The sequence below is a fragment of the Haemaphysalis longicornis genome, unplaced genomic scaffold (assembly GCF_048455015.1).
Source record: "Haemaphysalis longicornis isolate Haplotype H1 unplaced genomic scaffold, Haemaphysalis longicornis Haplotype H1 scaffold_3, whole genome shotgun sequence".
NCBI lineage: Eukaryota > Metazoa > Arthropoda > Arachnida > Ixodida > Ixodidae > Haemaphysalis > Haemaphysalis longicornis.
Window position 1 is genome coordinate 92,212,462 of NW_027526335.1, and position 18,384 is coordinate 92,230,845.

Consider the following 18,384-nt stretch of genomic DNA (forward strand, 5'->3'; position numbering starts at 1 on the left):
AAACTTTAATTTTACAAAAAACAATAAGTATTCGTATTCGAAAAATATTCGAAAAGTATTCGATTCGATTCGAACTCAGTTTTTATTATTCGAATTCGCACACCCCTAATAAAAATGACAAGTGCCGACTTTTACCTGTGTGTTTATGAAAATGCCACACGTTTACATATATATCCTAAGAACCAAGACATGGTTACAAAAATAGCTGCAGAAAAAAAAACCTTAAGAAAAAAAATTGTGTGTCAAACCTGCTAAGCAGAGTTAATCTGCATAACAAGTTTCACTTTGAATTTTATCATCAAATATCTCATTGTAGCAGAACTTCAGCAACTTATTACTCCGTTTGATAACATGATGAAAGGGGTACTTATTCATTTCTCAAAGTCACTGACTCTCTCAACTGCACTTATTAATTGACCTGTCATTACATCCACATGTTAGCTAACAATAGTGCACTTATCAAGTAGCAGTTTAAATAGTACATGATCACACGTGTGACAATGCTAGTTTAAATGGCCTTCCAATCAGGATTGTACGCTGAACTTGTGGAGTGGCAGGGCAGTCGTCGTTCAAAGGAGACAGGAGGAGCATGATAAGGGAGGGGCAAACTAAGAGAAAAGCAAGCTCACAGACAAGAGATAACTTACAGATTAAGAAACAAGAACATTTGGATGCAGCAGGCATGTCCTTTGTAATCTTCTGGGTGTTAGTTTCTTTCTTTTACTTCGGGGGCATTGCAAACTGGCTGATCATTGTGTTGAGAGCAGCCCCGTCGAAGCCACGTAAGCCTAATTAATTGGTGCATCACTTGCAAAGGAAACGTAATCATTGGTCACCATCATTTGATGATAGGCGGAATCAGTGGCCTTGCCTGTTCCATTCCCTCCCAGAACCGGAGAATTTCATTGGGTGCAGCTGCCCCCTCAGCCACACCCCTGTGCAAGCCACTGCTTTCATTCTATGCTGCACGTTATTATTGTTTCTCCAGACAGCGGCCCCGTTGCCCTACATAATGCTTACCGCAGGAAAAAGGAATCTCGCTGATAACCCCTTCCATGCACTCGAAATATCCGGTACAATGGCTTACCTGGGCATAGCAGATATCATGAAACAAAGATTCACACACTCAGCAGCTTCGTTTGTTTTGTGCGACACATTGTGGATTTATGATAACACGACCATTTTCGCTCCCTTTTTCGTGACTGACTTGATGCCGTTCACTTTGCCGGCATTGTGTAGGGATTTCAGCATTCTTTCAGCGGCACCACTTGGCAAGAGTGGTGAATGTGCCATAGATAAAAGACGGGAGGATTGAACTCTGAAGGCTTCGTACTTGGCATGGGGGCATGGTTTTCTGATAATATTTGAAAAGCTCGCACGTAAGAGTGCCCACTTTCCGCTATCTGTTTCCTCGTTATCACTTGCTGCTGTTACAGCTCTGCGGTCATGTCATGTCCATCTTTGTGTTTGTATCCTCTCTTGGGGTGGGGAGGAGGAGGTTGAAGAGAAATTAGCAGCAGCAACACAATTTCAGCAGATGCGCTTCAAACGGTGTATCCTTATCGTGAGGTCAGCAGTCATGGGCGTCGGCAGGATTTGTCTTGAGGGAGGAGGGGGAGAGGGGGGGGGGGGGGAGGGTGCCTTTTTTGCGCCCCCTGCCGACGCCCATGTCAGCAGTCAGTGCATTTAGAGTCAGTGCATTTTTAACTGCCCCTGTCTTTTTCTTTTTTCTTCTAATAAACTCTGGTATTCACAGTGCCATCACGTGTGATACCCATCTGATGGCACAGGTGTGTGATTGGCAATGCACGGTTTTGCCCTCCCAATGACCCACCGAACACTGTAGCCTTAACAGCACTAACCACACGATTGCGGTCGAGTAGAGTGAAATAGGCTCCAATTTCAGACACCCCCAGGCAAACTCGGCACAAACTGAATGAATGCAGCCAACCGAAACAAGCGTGATTGATTGTTCTGCTGAGCTCGATATTTTTATCCCTGGAGGTAGTTTTCGCTCTTGATAGCCGATGCAGCAAGCAGTGGTGTCCATCCTTGTTAGCAGATAAGGGGGCCCAACTCCGGAAAGACGGGATGCTGGGGGCGCACTACTAATTAAACGATATGAAAACAGTGAAAACAGCCAAAATTCACAATTGGAGCAAAATAAGCATTCTTTTATCATTCTTGGTGACCGTAAACACTTCCACTTGTAATGCATACTGACCAGTCAGCATTGGAGAAGGGTTTTAGTCACGTGCTGGTGGTGATACCATTTGAACTTTCAGGCAGGTGTGATATTCTACTTAGCTTTCACTAGGCTTCTTATCCCCTTATCAGCTGTTTTTATTGGAGCAGACAGTGCAACTTCGTTTCCGCTGAAAGGGTGGAAACAAATGGCGCAGCTGCAAAAAGGAGCCTAGTCTGTTTTCCCTTTACAGTGATCCAGCTGACAGCACTCTAAATTAGCATGACGTAATTGAAGTAATCCTTATGATTTATATTCGTCTTTTTTTTTCTGTTATGGTGCATTTCCTCCTTGCACCGGATGCAAAAAAATTCCCCCGCATTTCCCCAAGGGGGAGAATGTGAAAGTGCGAATGCACGGTTGTCGGCCCGCTTGCGGCGCTTGCGCTCGGCCCCCGCAGCCCACCGCCTCGCCGCCTTCTCTTCCATCTCTTCCATCGGGTTTGTAGTATCACGTGTACACCACACAGTTATCAAGCCGCTATAACGCCGCTGAGTCGCCAACGCACGCCGCTGACGACGTAGTTTGAATGCGTTAAAGATATAAGGCGCGTTACTGACATCGATATCAGCGTCGCGTCCGTGGCTTATTCGGTAGAGCGTCGGGCTGCGGCCCGCAAAGTCCTCGGATCGAAACCTAGCGCCGGATGCTGTTTCTTTTTTAAATATAGAGGAGCACTGCGGACGCCGACGCCGCCGCCGCCGCCGCCGCCGGCGGCGGTGGATGGTTTGGGGTCGCTTATAAAGTGCATTCGCACTTAAAACAAAGGGTGTCCTTCTTAGTATTGCCAAATACACCGTGGTAAACTTCTACCTGCCCATTGTTTCATTGTGCCACATGAAAGCGAACCCTGGTTGTATAGGATGCTGAAAAGAAGGAGTGCCTAGAACAGTGGCTGAGTTCTCAGTGTGTGGGAACTCTTCGTTGCAGGCAAGGTGACGGCCGACCAGACGTACCTGACCTTTGGCGGGGCACAGGAGCGGGGCCCCTCGTTCCAGGTGAGGCTCCCCGGGCGGGTGCTGTACCTCCAGGCGGACAACCCCAGGCACACCGAGGCCTGGCTCACGTCGGTCACGACGGCCTGGCAAATGCCGCCCGACGCGCCCCTGTCCGAGCAGTACGTCTCCCAGGAGGGAACCCCCGTGGCCGTGGATCGCTGCATCAACTTCATCAGCACACACGGTGCGTGGGCTCGCGTCTTTGTACTGCTGGCTTCCCTCTGGGAGTCCCTTGGTTGGCCCATTCAAAGTGACATTGAGTCCCCGAAGAAGAAAGTGATGACAGCTGCATCTTACCAGTACTCACCTACAGGGCAGAAACTTGGAGGCTCACTAAGAGGGTTCAACTTAAATTGAGGACGACTCAGCGCGCAATGGAACGGAAGATGATAGGTGTAATCTCAAGGGACAAGAAGGGAGCGGAGCGGGTCAGGGAACAAGCATCTGTTAAGGTCACATTAGTAGAAATTAATAAGAAATGGACGTGGGCAAGGGACGGAATGCGAAGGCAAGATTACCGTTGGTCATTAAGGGTAACAGAGTGGATCCCTAGAGAAGGCAAGCGTGGCAGGGGGCAGCAGAAAGCTAGATGGGCCAATGAGATCAAGAAGTTGGGGGGGATAAATTGGTCGCAGTTAGCACAGGACTGGGATAATTGGAGATCCATGGGAGAGGCCTTTGCCCGGCAGTGGGCGTAGATAGGCTCACTATGATGATGATGATGAGTTCATTCTCTCGTGGGCAGTGCACCAGCACAGTTGTTATGCTCCCCCGTGTTCTCTAATGAAAAGCATAGCAGTGCGTTGTGTGGCCAGGCCTCACATAGGTCACTACAGAATGCTGCAGAACTGCGGGGTAATTCTTGACTTCCTTGTGTGTGTGTGTATCTGTTTGTAAACTTGCGCAAGTGAATATTTTCAGCAGCAGAGCCTACATTTCAAGCTGTGTTTACACGTGGGAAGCTTGTTGTGCTGAAAAGTTTTCTCCATGCATATACAATAGGCTCTTTGCATTCTTGTGCAGGCACGTTGCTGACCGGTATTTACCGGCTTGCCGGCTCAAGCTCGAAAATAAAGAAGCTGGTGGAACAAATGCTGCATAGTAAGTGACTGGAACGCATTCAAAAGATGGACCTCTCTAGACTCTTCCACTTTGAAACCCAAAGTAATCACTGATTTTTAAAAGGCCGCTTCCAGTGTCTCTCGATGTAATATTTTCGGTTGTGTCTCCTAGATCCCTGGGACCTACACTTGACAACCGAAGATTACTCCCCTCACGATGTTTCCAACGCACTAAAGCGTTACTTGAGAAGCTTCAAGGACTGCCTCCTCACAGACAGCCTCTTTAACGACTGGATTCAGTCAAGCAGTGAGTACCGGGGCCGACATTTCTTGCACATTTATTAAAGTCTGCGCGTTCATGTAGCACGGTGGCTCTGGTGTACGAAGAAACTCTGATTCACTTGCCATAGGCATGTAGAATGAGCTGTTATGAAATTTGTCATAACTAGCTATCAATCCGTTTATGAAACAAAGAGGAAGACGGGAGTGGCAGTGTTTCGCTGTACTGGCTTAAGGCTTTAGCCATGATTTTAAGGTCTCATGCGTGACGAGAAGTTTGTGTGTCTCGCAGAATGCCAGAACCCCACCGAAAGGAGAAAGATTGTGAAGAACCTGCTGAATGAGCTTCCCACACCGAACTACTTGCTGCTGAAGAAATTGGTCAGCCACCTCAAGAGGTTCGTTGAACTGCCTCCTTGCTGGATGATAAATTGCAGAGGTTATGAGGGGGCCATTCATTTCAAGCCAGGTATTGTGGCTGTGGTTCTTTTGATGGGTCTGCACCATTTGCGCTACAGGAAAATCTGACATCACTTCAACTTGCCGTGTTGAGTTTGCAGACACCTCACGAAAATGTGGTGCTTAATAAGAAAAGGCAAAGATCCTGAGTGTACAGTTCAGCATTCCTCCAATAGCTACAATGTACATAGGTTGATGAAAAGCAGGCTTTTTCTCAGCAAAAAAGATTATGAACATTATGCTTGCTTACAATACAGTGGAATCTCGATGATACGATTCTGGGTGATATGAATTTTTGAGAAGTCCTGGCAAAATTACATTGTTTGCAATGGGCAAAATTTCGGCTCTTACAAATGGACCTGCGCGGCCTGGCGGATGATACGAATGAGCCGGCGAGGCGCCTGACTGCCGAGCGAGCAAGCAATGGCGACGTACGGGCTCTCTGTTCCCTCTTTGTCACTCTTTCTCCGGGAATGTCCGGGATGTTATGTGAGTGTACGCGGCCCGCCAAGTTTACTGCAGCCGTGCCGCCGGGGAGAAGAACACGTTGATGGCCTTGGGCAGGCAGGGACGTCACTCAGTTGCTGGCGTCTCATTGGACTTGGATGGAGGACCGCACCTTTGGAATGCGCCACACCTCACCGTCGCCGCCGTCTGCTCACAGTGGATGTTCAGTTTCTGAAGCGCGTGTGCAAGGTTTTTACTATAAACGGGCTACACCCAACCAAATCAACTAGGCTGCTGTCAGCTATGTCACGCAAAAGGAAAGCCCTTGCTTCAAGGAGAAGCTGTACATTCTGAATAAAGTTGACAGCGAACTGAAAAGGAAGCGCAGCGACTTGGCAAAAGAGCTCGGCCTGTTGCTGTCGACAATGTCCATTAATGTTGGCCAACTCAAATAGGCCAAGACAGCCCAGCATGTCAAGCTTGAAGACATCCTCCTGATGTGGTTTAGGAAGCGACTGCAGCTGGAGTGAACATATTGACGGAGAAATTCTCTGGGAGAAAGCCGCCAACGTTGCCCTTTCGCTTGGAATTGAAAACTTTCAGGCCTCCAGCAGGTGGCTTCACCTTTTCAAGCAATGGCATGGTCTTGTATACAAAACCAGCGAAGGAAAAAAGGTGGACGACTCAGTATTGAGTGACTGGATGGCCGACACTCTGCCGGCGCTTCTATCGGAGTACGAAAAATGAGGCGGGACTTTTTTGTTTAATTGCACCGCTATGACAGCGTCTCCGTAGTTTGAAGAGCCACTGGCTTTGAAGAGTGCGACCAGCTCGTCCTGCAATGCTCGGGGCGCAGTTTTGACTCTGTCGACGACGCTCTCGCCACTTGCGGTGTCTGGACGATTGAGGACCTCATCGACGAGATGAAGGAGCCAGCGCAGCAGTCGTACAGGGACGGTGAGTTATACCCCAGCTACACTAGGGTCTGAATGTCATTTGAACCAAATGTCATTTGACTCAAATCGGGTGCTTCGAATGCCATTCAGAATCCGCCGTGCTACACTACAATTTTGATGGCATTTGAAAGCTTTAGCATTCGCTCGCCGTGCTGCATGGCGCTGCTGCTGTCGAGTTCTGTTTTTACACAATAATGCAACAATTAAATTTAGCGCAGTCTTTTGTATTAAAATGATATGAAATTACCAATAACGTAAAGTTTGGCACGGTTTTTGCTTAATTCTGAATCCCAATCAAGGTTTTTTGTGCTGTCTGGCTACACTGGTTCGTTGCTTGCTCGCACTGGTGCTGAGAGTAGGGAATTATTTCATCTTGATATCACGATTTAAGTGAATAAGAAGTAAACAAAGTCCCACAATTAAGAATATTTTCCTCGTTTTAAGTACGCCAGTAATGTATTTGTTTATACCGACTCGGAACGCTGTGCGCGAGAGTGCTAGAAATGGCATTTGAAATCCCAAATGTCTCCCTCGATGCTCATTTGGCTCGAATGTCATTTGAGCCGAATGGCATTTCAAAACCTAGTGTAGCAGCACAACTTGGCATTTGAGTCAAATGACATTTGGTACAAATGACATTCGGACGCTAGTGTAGCGGGGGTATTACTGTGGCGGAAGTGAACTAGCACCGTCGAAACGCAAAACCCTGCATGCCCTTGGCGTGTTGTGGCGTGCAGTGAGCTTGGGCATTGTGAGTGAGGTGACAAGTGCCAAGTTTTACACGCTCCAGAAAGGACTGCTCGGCGACATGGAGGTTAAACAAAAGCAGAAATACATCACGGATTTTTTTTACGGGAAAGTAAGAAAAGAAATAAACGAAAACTTTTATTGTACTCCATGTTTTGGTCTGGGTTGGTTCATACCAATTTCGGATGATACGAGTGTTTTTCGCTGTCCTGCAAGATTCGTATCATCGAGATTCCACTGTATAAGTAGTGCTCTGTGTGCAGTAAAAGGAAGGGCATGTGGCCAAGCAAATTGAAAAAAAAAAAATTACTGTTGGCACTCATAGAATACAGCTGTCAAATGAGATTCTTACGTACTTTGAACTGTTCTCACATTAAAAACAAGAAGTTTAACGTTCCCTTTCCCCGCCCTCTTTTTATTTGCCCAGAATTATTTGCAGCAATGGCGTTGGAAATAGCATTTTTTTCAAGGTATTTTGACTGGCTGAAAAATGTTTTGAGGCGCACCGAACTTCTTTTAGGTGCATGCTGCCTCCAGTGCGCTTGCATGCTCCAGTAACTGGAGGCTAGATTCGGGTAGCATGTTTAGCAATGTTCCTAGAAAGTATGCACCAAGAATTCAAGAGTTACAGGCTAGATTTGGGTAGTGGATATGCCTAGAAATATGCTTGGAAAAGATTGTGCTCAAGTTCTTCCTGATGGTTCTGTGGAACATCGTAGATACCATATCATAGTACTGCTTTTACAATGCACAGATTCTTAACAGCCCATGCATATACTTTTGTACTATTCGACCATCGTGAAGCATGTATGGTGCTTTGCCATGCGGTGCGAGGAATGTTGCTGGAGAATTTCTAATTCTTTTTTTTAATTTTATAAACTTTACTGTTTGCTGTGTTAAAACATCAAACTTGTAGCACTATAATCACACCCTTTAGAAGAGTGGCACCTATCCCAATTTCGCTTGTGTTCATTGAGACACAACAAACAATGGAAAGCTCATAAAAAAAGGTCCTTTTTACCTCCTTGAGAGCAAGAGTGAAGTAGCAAGTGGGTCTTAAATTGTTTTTAAACCACTCTCCAAAAAGTGCCATCAGCGGGATCATGAAGCGGAGCGTAGAGCAGCAGCTGCCTGTACTGACAGAACCCGGAACTCTGTGTTCACGGCAGCCACCTGGGACCCCATCACGCGCAGAGCCAGGCTAGCTGCGGTCTCCCCAATCGGCACATGCAGACAAATCCACGTGCATGAGCACCGACCCAGCCCAGACCAGATTTCACTGTCCGCCATCCTGTGTGCAGTGGACGGGGTTTGTGGGGAGGCCCGTCGAGGACTGAGGCAGACAGGGGAGATTGTGGTGATCTACACAGACAGTAGAGAGGCCATAAAAATCCTTGGCCGCACCCCCAGGACTGGCACGCTTGCTCACAGGATCAAAATGGCAAGCACAGTGCTGTACCAGCAATATGGAGTGGAGGTGAGGGTGGACTGGGTACCAGGTCACGCCGGTGGCATTGGCGATGGAGCCGCACAGGCGTTGGCGAGCGAGCTAATGGACGACCGCTCCGCCCTGGTGACCCAGACTATGCCCGCACCAGACGACCCCGACCCAAGAGCCAAAATTCTGGCAGCCAAGAGGGAGCGAAGGCGCGCCCTTTGGCAGCACATCCCCACCAACCACCACCCACTGCCCCGAGGACTGCCACGGGGGGCTCAGGTCCTCATCCACAAGACACGTGCGGGGGCCGCACTAACAGCAGACGTGCTCGCCAAATGGCGGGCCCACCACCGATGCAGGCCCGGGGCTGCCGACGACGACAGCGACGACAGCGACCACGAACAGGGCCCCATAGTGAGCTGCTCCACATGCACCATGGAAGTGTGCCCAACAGTGACCCACATGCTGTGGGAGTGCCCTGGCTACCGGGACCTCCGTGCCCAGTACCTGCCACCGCACATCAGCACTCTGCATCAATGGACCACCCCCAGCAACAACAGCCGCGACACCCTGCTCTCCCTCTGGGCGTTCGCTCACGAGGCAGGCATCGATCGCCGCATGTGATTGCAAATGTATACCATGTACACGCATGTGTGTACGCACTTCTTTCTCTTCTTTCTTTGTTTCTGTCTTTTCTCCGACACCCTTCTTCCCCTCCTATTAGGCCAAAGAGCCATTCCACAATAAAGACTTTTCATTCATTCATTCATTTCTCGTTAACATAAATCTTTAATACTATGCACCAGAAAAAGCAAGTATATTTTTTTCAATACCTTTTTGTGCACTTTGGATTGCATCTAGAAACAGACAGCTTTCAGCAAGGGCGGATTTGCTTGCTGGTAACAGCAAGCACGTCAGCTGCTTTTTCACTTGCCGTAGTTGTTTGTGACACATGTGCTGTTTCGAACCACAGTGCTAGCTTGAGGTGCAGCTAACATGTCAAGAAGGGTATATTGTTAGGACTCCATTTTAAGAATTTGTAATGATTACTAAAATTGCTGCAATAAATTTTACCTGTAACAAGCTTCATAAAAACACTGAATTTCTCAAAGCTGGCAGATTTTGTTGCATTGTTCTATTTCATATAATTTAGTGCATCAACAGCTTGTGTCGCTTCACTAGAGCAGGCTTGGGAAGATGCACCAAGAAGGTTAGTGTCATACACAGTTTACAAAGCACACTTTAGTGTGGCAAAAGGCCTTCAGTCCAAATGAAATTTAGCATTTTCATATCGCTCTTTTTATGGACCAAAACTGTGCTTTGCAAGGTAGCAGGAGCTAAAACTGCAATCTGGAGGAATAGCGGCTTACATTCTTTGGTTGCTCCAGCCACTTGGGTCGTTTTCAGAACGACCTCCTATACAGCCTTTTTCTCTTCTGCTGCATTTTTTCTTACCCAGCATCAGCGACCACAGTGAGAAGAACTTCATGCCCGTGCTGAACCTGGCGCCCGTGTTCGGCCCGTCGGTGCTGTACAAGATGGTCGGAAGCAGCACGGAGGAAGAGTCCTGTTCAACCACCCTGTGCTTCGAGGAAAACAATGCTTCCATGGACGTGGTGGCCGACCTGATTTCTGGCTACTCCTGGTTCTTCGAGGTATGTCCACCTCATTGCCGAACTGGGTTGAAACGGTCTGGCCTGTTGGCAGATCTATAATGGTTGCTTGATTTACCATGTAAACGCTGCTACTCACAGCTGTAAGTTAGGGGGAAAAAAATGTTCGAGTTTTAATGGTAAACGGAGCCTTTATATAGTTTACCTGCAAAAGTACACCCACAAAAGTTTACGGGCCACGAATGCAGCAATTTTGGGTTATTTCTCTGCCGCGCGGCATCTACGACATCTCACATGCACGTAGCAGTTTGTCAGGCTGCTACCGGAAGAGAAATAACCTAAAATTGCCATTTTGCTGGTCCATAAACTTCTGATCGTGGCTGTAAATAGCACGACTAAGAAAATCTGAAAGCATGCTGTTTCTGCTGTGTTTGAAATTTACAGTGTCATACCAGAAAATGGATTCACAGTCAGCACTTAATTTCAAGTGCTGTGTTTCATGCATTTTTACTTAATTTCCAATTATTTTTTATGATGAAATTTATATATATTGTGTTAAGTACTTTTGGTGAGGCTTACTTAATGAGGTGGGGGGGGGGACGAAGAAAATACTTTTTTTTTGTATTCTTATCATTGATCTGCCTGCTGCTACCTTTGTTATCTTCAAGGTGGACCAAGCTGAGATGGAAAAGGAGAAACGAATCCAGGCAGCGATGGACCTTCTTCGTGAGGCAAAAATTGCACAGGTCTTGTACTGCCACTTACTCAGCGAAAACATCTTGGCTGGTGTGATTTTTTTCTGCTGTTGTGCATAACATTCTGCCGTTCTCTTTTTCCTTCTTCCTTTCTTTTTTAATTTTAAAAGTTTTGTTCTCTCCTTTTCAGAGGCCAGCTGGTGACATCCTGGTTGGTGTGTATGTCTACAGCAGAGACTGGGGCCATTGCATCAACGTCAAGGTGAGCTTAGGGGCTGTTAGCCTCGAATCTGTTTTGCATAGGTGAAGGGCTGAGGCCGTAAGCTGTATGAAATATCGAACTGGTAAACCACAAAAGTCGATGAACCGAATTCATCGCAAGAAACTTGGGGATGTGGTTACTTATTTGACTTATGCTAATCTGAAATGACTGACAGGTTGCTCATCTCTTCTTGTAGAGTGCATACTAGTAGCAAGACAGCTAGAGCTTGGCATTTCCAAAATTTAAACTTTCATTAACTTGTGTTCAGGTTGCGTCAATATGTTCAGAATAGGAACTGATCTTTTCAGGATTTAATTAAGTGCAGCACATTTAAAATTAAAGAGCTTCAGCAGATGTGGGTCAGCTTACAGTGTCTCAAGGATATGACCTTAGCTATCTACGTTAGTGCAAGAAGTATTGAGTCTTACTGGTTTTAGGGTGCTAGCAGGAGACTGACTTACAATTTCCGGTGCTTTAGTATAGCTAACTTGGACTGTGGTGGGCTCTGGAAGAATACCATGGACTGTAAACCGATTATCGTTGGTGTCGCTTAACTCCAGTACTGTTTCAGCAAAAACCACATGTGGTAAATGTTACGCTACCTGGTGGTAAGCAAGAAATGCCCATTCAGTCAGGCCAGATGGGTGAAGAGAATTGCCCAGAATCAGTCATTCAGTTTTTGCAATGTTTCCAGCATCGTCTAGCAACGTTGCTGAGAAGGATGCAAGCCCTGCCCAATTTTTGTAACCTCAAACGTTGATGGTAACTCTGCTGCAGCAGCAACGACCCTTTTGTGTTCCTTATAATTATTAGGTGGTTTTGTTGCTGTCAACTGTAATTGAGGACTGTCGCTTATCTGTGCTGTCTTTGTTTTTGTTTTCTTCTAGCTCTCTCCATCGATGACCGCAGGAGCCCTGTGCAAGCACACAATGCAGCAGTTGAACATAAAAGAACCCATCAACAAGATGGCTGTCTTTGAAGTGGTCTGCGAACAAGATCTGGGTAAGTTGTAAGTTGGTGGCAGTGACATGCTCGTTATGTAAAAAAAAAAAAAAAGGACCTTGCATTACGTGGGCTTGGTGTGTGCACTAACCAGCAAAGACCCTACCCATTTTTCCTTTGTAGCCGTATGGCTTTATTTGATGTGGATGTCAAATTTTCTTTTGCAGAAACTTGCTCCATCTTGGGAATTTCCCCTAGTTCTAGTTTATTTACACCTGTTTCTCGCTTCAAGTTGTTTATCAATTCGCTCTTGGGCTACAAACGGCTAGCCTCCAGGTTACGTCAGTTGTTAGAGCGACTGCCCTAGGTAGACGGTGGTGCCAGGTTCTAATCCTGGATCAGGATAAATTTTTCTTCAACGGCAAAGTTTCTGAGAAAGGCGAAAAGCAAAAATGCCCGTGTGTACGAGATTTCGGTGCACGTTAAAGATCCCCTGGTGGTCAAAATTAATCCGGAGCCCTCCACTACGGCGCTACGGCGCGCCTCATTGCCTGCATTGCGTCAGCGCGTTAAACCCTACAATCAATCAATCGAAGTTTTTGAGAAAGCTCTTAGCTTTCCTTTGTAGCTGTATTGCTGTATTTCAAGTGAATGTCAAATTTTCCTCCACAGACCCCACCCTGTCGCCTTCCCCTACACCCTTTTGTTTTTGTTGTTGATTTATTTAAACAGTTATTTGCTAGAATTCCTCAAAGCACCACATGCACTGTCGTCCAATTTATACTTATTAAAAGGTAGAAACAGCAGCAACCACCAAATAGCTGCTAAAAAAAAATGGCTGAGTGTGTTTTGAGATAAACTTGTTGCAAAAGCTGGGAATTTAAAACTGAGACCAACTATTCTCACAGCGAAATTGATGTTCAAGGCTAATGGTAAATATTACTCATTGAGAATGGCACAAGACCCTGTTCAGGGGACACAAGCATTACATTGGTATTGGCTTACATTAAAACCAATGTTGTAATTTCCTAATTTGTCCTTTGACAAACCAGCTTGAGATAGACGAACAGCTTCTTGACGTAGAAAGTTTGTAAGGCACCACAGGGGACTAATATTTGTCATTTTCTTTGAGTTTCATCTTTTTGGGCTTCATCTTTCGGGCTTTCATCTTTTTGTGCTTCATCTTTTCATCATCCCAACTGTGAATGTAGCTGCACAAGTTTCTGTGTACCATTTCTCGTGACCATAAAAACTGTATAGAGGCATTTTGATGTGGCGGGATGACTTTGGTCATCACTGGCATGGTCGTAGCTTAGTGGGAACTTCTCAAAGACTGCTCCGAATAAGAGCTCCAGGTTGAGATTGATGTCATGGCTCGAATGCTGTTGTAGCAACCGCCTTTCTACTATTCAACGGAAGTGCAACTCTTTTCTTTCCAGAGAGGCCCTTGCACCACAGTGAGCCCGTGCTTTCCGTAGTTGTTCGCTGGGCCAACTGGGACTCCTCTTTCGCCAAGTCAAATTTCCTGTGCATCAAAAACAACTATGTCTACGACGAGATAGCACCTCTCGTTTCGGTACGTGCTGCGAGTCATTTCAAAGCTCTCGTATTCAGGTGGTAGAGAGCATATCTGACAGAATCCTGTTTTCTTCTTCATCTTGGTGGGTTGTTACAGAACCGTCAACCACTGTCTGTGTTCAGCGAGCTCCGCTTTGCGGAGGCCCGGCAGAAGAGCTTCAAGAAATCTGTGTTCGAGTTCACTGGCGGCAAGATAACCCAGTACAAAGATTCGAAGGTGCAGTTGCCTTATCTTTACAGTTCTCTCCTGACCACTTTTACGATTCAGTCCGGGCTGCTTCTGTTTGCTTGCTGCCGCTGTTGCCTCTTATCTTTGAGCGCTTCTGTTTGCTTGCTGCTGCTGTTGCCTCTTATCTTTCTTTGAGCTTTGTGTGTGCGGAGTGGAAAGACTGGGCCTTTCGTTCATAAACATAAACTGCACCTATTACAGCAGGTTGTTTTGGATGTACATGCAGTCTGGACATTTAGATAGGAGGTATTTCCTTACGACTCCCATTTTTGAAAGCAAATATTCCATTATCTGCTTTCAAAAAGGCCAGTTAACTGTTTCGGACTGTGTTTTACGGTTGCAGGGGCACCAGCAACTTGTTGCACCATCCATATCTTTTGTTGAGCGAGCGTTACTTCTGCCTGCAAATAATAACTTCTGTTTTGTTTTTGTTTTTTGCAGCTTTGGTTTTATTGGGACTACTTTTTCTGTGCTTTTGTACTCGGTACTTAGTCGCCTTCACTTCAGAAGGCAATGTTTTTTTTAAGGGTTGAAGATTTTTTGCAGCAAATCTTTGAGCCCAATGTCTTTGAAGAGCTTTACGGAAAAAATTTAACCTTGTGCGCCACGCCGAAAGGCCAACTTTTTGTTGCATAAAAATGGCACTTCGAAATTTGAGGATTGTGAGAGCTTTGTTTGTGTGCAGATATATGTGTGTTGTTGGTTTTGGCGGACTGAGTGAAGGTGAGATGGTTCGTCGTCTGCCCAGCTTTCAAAGGCAGTCAGTTGGCGTCGTTTCTTTGCAGGCTAGTCAGCTGCTGAACCAATGGAACATTGAGGATGTGCTCTGGTTCATGGGATGCGAATCACGACGAAGTCCCCCTTCCAAGTTGGTGCACCTTTTTCACCGCCCGTTCGGCTTTAGTGGCTATCCTTGTTGCTCTTCTCTGATGAACTCCATTTTGCAGGTGGAATTTTACGTTTGTGATGCGTCAGGGGGACATAAAGAGGTAAGCTCCACCTCTTTGCCTCATGATAATTTTGCGGGCCCATTTAACGTTATAATTTTCACATAGATGCAGCTAGACATGCCTCGGTTGCTTTTTAAGAGTTGTTTTTCAGGCCAAACTGTGGGTGGAATAATTGTAGAGTGAAATCACAAACAGCCAATTCAGGTGTATCTGACTTTTTCGAGAGAGGCACATTTCTTTAGCCATGAAATTTGCGAAAATTCAAAGGCGATGTGAGCAATTGTGCCGTCGCTAAGGTTTCAGAGCTGTCAAATGTGCCTTGATGCTGTGAGATGATTATCATCTAGTACATCACACTAGGGATACAAAGCTTCGTTAGGGCATGGAAATGTGTGAATGAGAAATAAAGGCAGCTGGGTATGTCAGGATAGACTTGTCTAGACAAACTAGCAATTCACTAAATTTAGCCCTGCGGATATGCAAGTGGATTATCGTAGCCAATGTTAGCGAATCAGCACTGAGCGATAATGCGAGGAGCATAGCCCTTTTGAGGGCACTTTTCTGTGTAAAAATGTTCCTAAGTCAGCCGGAATAACTAGGCTAGCATTCTACGATACCATCCAGTAAGGTAGCTAGACAACACAACTTATTTCTGGGTTCCATTAAATCTGCATTATAATGTGGCTTCCACTGTGGGGTCATCGTAGCAGCTTGCAATGTTTTGCGCGTACACTTTTCTCGCAGGACGAGGGACCGTCCCTATTTCGGCAACTGTGTGAGCCTGGCCACGCAAGAGGAGTTTGAAAAGTGGCTGGCCGCCATGCTGAACGCCGAGTTTCCCAAAGGCATCTTTCCACCCCCTCCAGAGCCAATGCCAGATCTGCTGGGCTGATGCTAGCAGTTGCCCAAAGGTGCTGCGTTCTCTTCGTCGCATTCCCCCTGACATCTGACTGCTGCTGTTTAATGCTGCTGCTTTGGTCAGCACTTCCTCCACGCTGTCTGAATCTCTGTGTGATTTCATCTCATTTTTACACACCTCTTTCTTACCCCTATTTCCCAGCTACCAGTGTTGCTGTTGTGGTTGCTGGATATCTGTTAGTTGTTTCTTTGTATCGTGTAGGCCCAAGTAGGTTGTTGTGCGTGCAACCTTCGACGTCCATACGGCTTCAGTTTGGAGTGGCAACTGCGAGTGGATAGACTTTCTTTTGAAGAACCATTTGTGTGTCACAGTTTTTGTTGTTCTTCTTTTTGACATCGAAAATGTTTTTCGTCTCGTGTTTTTGCTCCCAATGTTACTCAAGGCTGAACTGGGCTGATGTGTAAATGTTTTACAGGGTGCTGTTTTTAAGGGAAGTGCAAACGTGTGGCGTGGCCACAAGCGTTACAGCCCCCCCAAGAGAGCTGGAATACCAATCGTTCGAGAACTGAGTTAATCTCCGACCAAAGCATACTGTTGTAGCTATCTCACTCACCTGTGTTGTATTTTTATGTACTTTTAGATCACTCGATGCTGTGTATGATATATACTTGTCTTTATATTGCATCCTGCTATATGCGCAGTGCAATGTGGACTTTTACGTTTGAAAGTTTGCTGTCAACAGGAGCTACTTACTGTATTTGCAGTCATTGATGCAAACGTTTTATCCTCACAGAGGTAGCGCTTTTAGTGGTGGTGTTTTGGATAGTATTAATAATTTTAAATCACGGGAAAACACGTTGTTGTACTTTGCTCGGTTGATAATCGACTATTTCGAGGATTGTTCTGCCTCCCAGCATCGGATGCTATGCACGCTTATGTGGGGTCAAGCAAATAAGAGATTGTTATTTTGGGGGGGGGGGAGTCATAGTATTCTGTTTTTATGGTCCATTTATTAGTGCATGACAGCTGAGGAACACTGAATTTAGCTATGGCACTAGCCCAAATTTTATTGAATCTGAGGACAGGGTAAATTCTGTAGTGTACACTACCAATTTTGGTGCTCGTATCAAGCTAGAACTTTTCCCAAGTTAAGCAACAAACGCTGCAGTGAGTTATTGGTAATGTGAAATTGCCAATAGTGCCTTGTGCACTTGTTATCGTTTCCAAATAAGGGTGTGAGATTTTGAAACAAGCGAACAAATATATATATACACATGTAAATTTTATTTTTTGTAAGTGCTATATATAAGATGTCTTTTTATAAGCTGACCTTTTATTCGCAGGTAACTGCCCACATCTGAGTACGTAGTTCAGTATATTTTGAGATGTGCATTTAAAGTTTGGTGTCATGTTTTCGGGAGAATTTTTGACGGCAACACACTTGTGCCATACAGTTGCCTTGTACTCTTTGGATGTATTGCCTCGTGTTGGCTCATTGCTCTCTCTCTCTGTCTCTCTCTCTACCCATCTCCTTCAAAGTATTTTTGTTCCGCTTTATGAGCCTGTTGTACTCGTTAACATCAATAAATGTTCGTTGTGCGCACATGCTTTGAAACTTGGCCTGCATGCTTTTCGGGAGGAAATGCCTTACATGGACGCTCTACCATGGCTTGTATGCCTGAATTGGAACATGCAGCTAGTGAGATTGGGCGTACTATCTGGCAGGCTCAAGTATTTTTTGCTATTTCCTTCCTTTGTCAGTTTTTCTGCTGTTGTAACAAACGCACAGTAGGTGTACTACCTAATTTTTTAGATTCAAAGTACACAACCCCACCCTTTTTGTTTTGTCCTAATGCTTGATTAAAGAAGCTGTGAAGACAAAATATAAGTTGAGTTCTATAAAAGAATTCCTTTGGCCCAATAACAGCGGCACAAATTTTACCGCAAACTTCAAGCAACTAATCTAGATATTAAGGAAAATAGATGAAGCGGTAGGGACGTGCCTGCCACTGTCTCTCGGGGTCTGTATGATGTCACAGCTAGGATCTTGTATTTTGTCTTCGTTGTGCCTTTATAGTGAGAAGGAAGGCTTAGACCTGACGCACGATTCCATCAAGAAATGACTCGAATAATAGAGGGGGATATTTCGAATACAGTCCTGTATCATTTGTGAAGGGAAAAGTACCTCACTTGTGGTGTGGATTGTGTTTGTGTGTGTGCGTGCGTGCGTGTGTATGCATGTGCGCGCGCACGCAGTTGCGACCTGCTCTTTTTAGGGGCTTGGGCTGTCGGCGTCTCGTGTCGTAGCATCATGTAGTCACGCTACTAAAACACTGGGATACTCGTTGTCCAACACCTCGCGATAGAACGTTTCATCTACGTGGGCTAAAACGCGTACTAAAAAAACTCACCGGATGCTCGCTTTTCGTTCTCGCTTGCTCGCTTGCTTCTATTTCGCTCCATACTCGCTTTAATTTTAAAATTTGCAGTTCTGCATTTTGAATTTCACTTCTCCTCCATCCTCGTAATTCGGATGTCGCGCAAATCAGCACATGCCACGAGGCAAGAGAGAGTACACAATCTTTGAGTACACTTGTACACTGCATGCTTGGCCCCTCCTCAGGTT

At 45.8% G+C, this 18,384-nt stretch overlaps 1 protein-coding gene across 4 annotated transcripts in view; it reads left to right on the forward strand.

Moving 5' to 3' along the window:
• Rhogap15b (RhoGAP_ARAP and RA_ARAPs domain-containing protein RhoGAP15B) overlaps positions 1-17,363 on the forward strand; it is a 29,263-nt gene extending 11,900 nt beyond the window's left edge. For all 4 annotated transcript variants that reach the window (XM_077703804.1, XM_077703805.1, XM_077703806.1 and 1 more), the window contains 13 exons: positions 3,176-3,427; positions 4,267-4,344; positions 4,477-4,611; positions 4,876-4,981; positions 10,090-10,285; positions 10,912-10,989; positions 11,129-11,200; positions 12,088-12,202; positions 13,582-13,718; positions 13,818-13,937; positions 14,735-14,817; positions 14,897-14,938; positions 15,644-17,363. In XM_077703804.1, coding sequence (XP_077559930.1) covers positions 3,176-3,427; positions 4,267-4,344; positions 4,477-4,611; positions 4,876-4,981; positions 10,090-10,285; positions 10,912-10,989; positions 11,129-11,200; positions 12,088-12,202; positions 13,582-13,718; positions 13,818-13,937; positions 14,735-14,817; positions 14,897-14,938; positions 15,644-15,791 — 1,562 coding nt within the window. In that variant the 3' untranslated portion in view covers positions 15,792-17,363. The remainder of the gene's footprint in view (positions 1-3,175; positions 3,428-4,266; positions 4,345-4,476; positions 4,612-4,875; positions 4,982-10,089; positions 10,286-10,911; positions 10,990-11,128; positions 11,201-12,087; positions 12,203-13,581; positions 13,719-13,817; positions 13,938-14,734; positions 14,818-14,896; positions 14,939-15,643) is intronic.
• Positions 17,364-18,384: the final 1,021 nt, after the last annotated feature.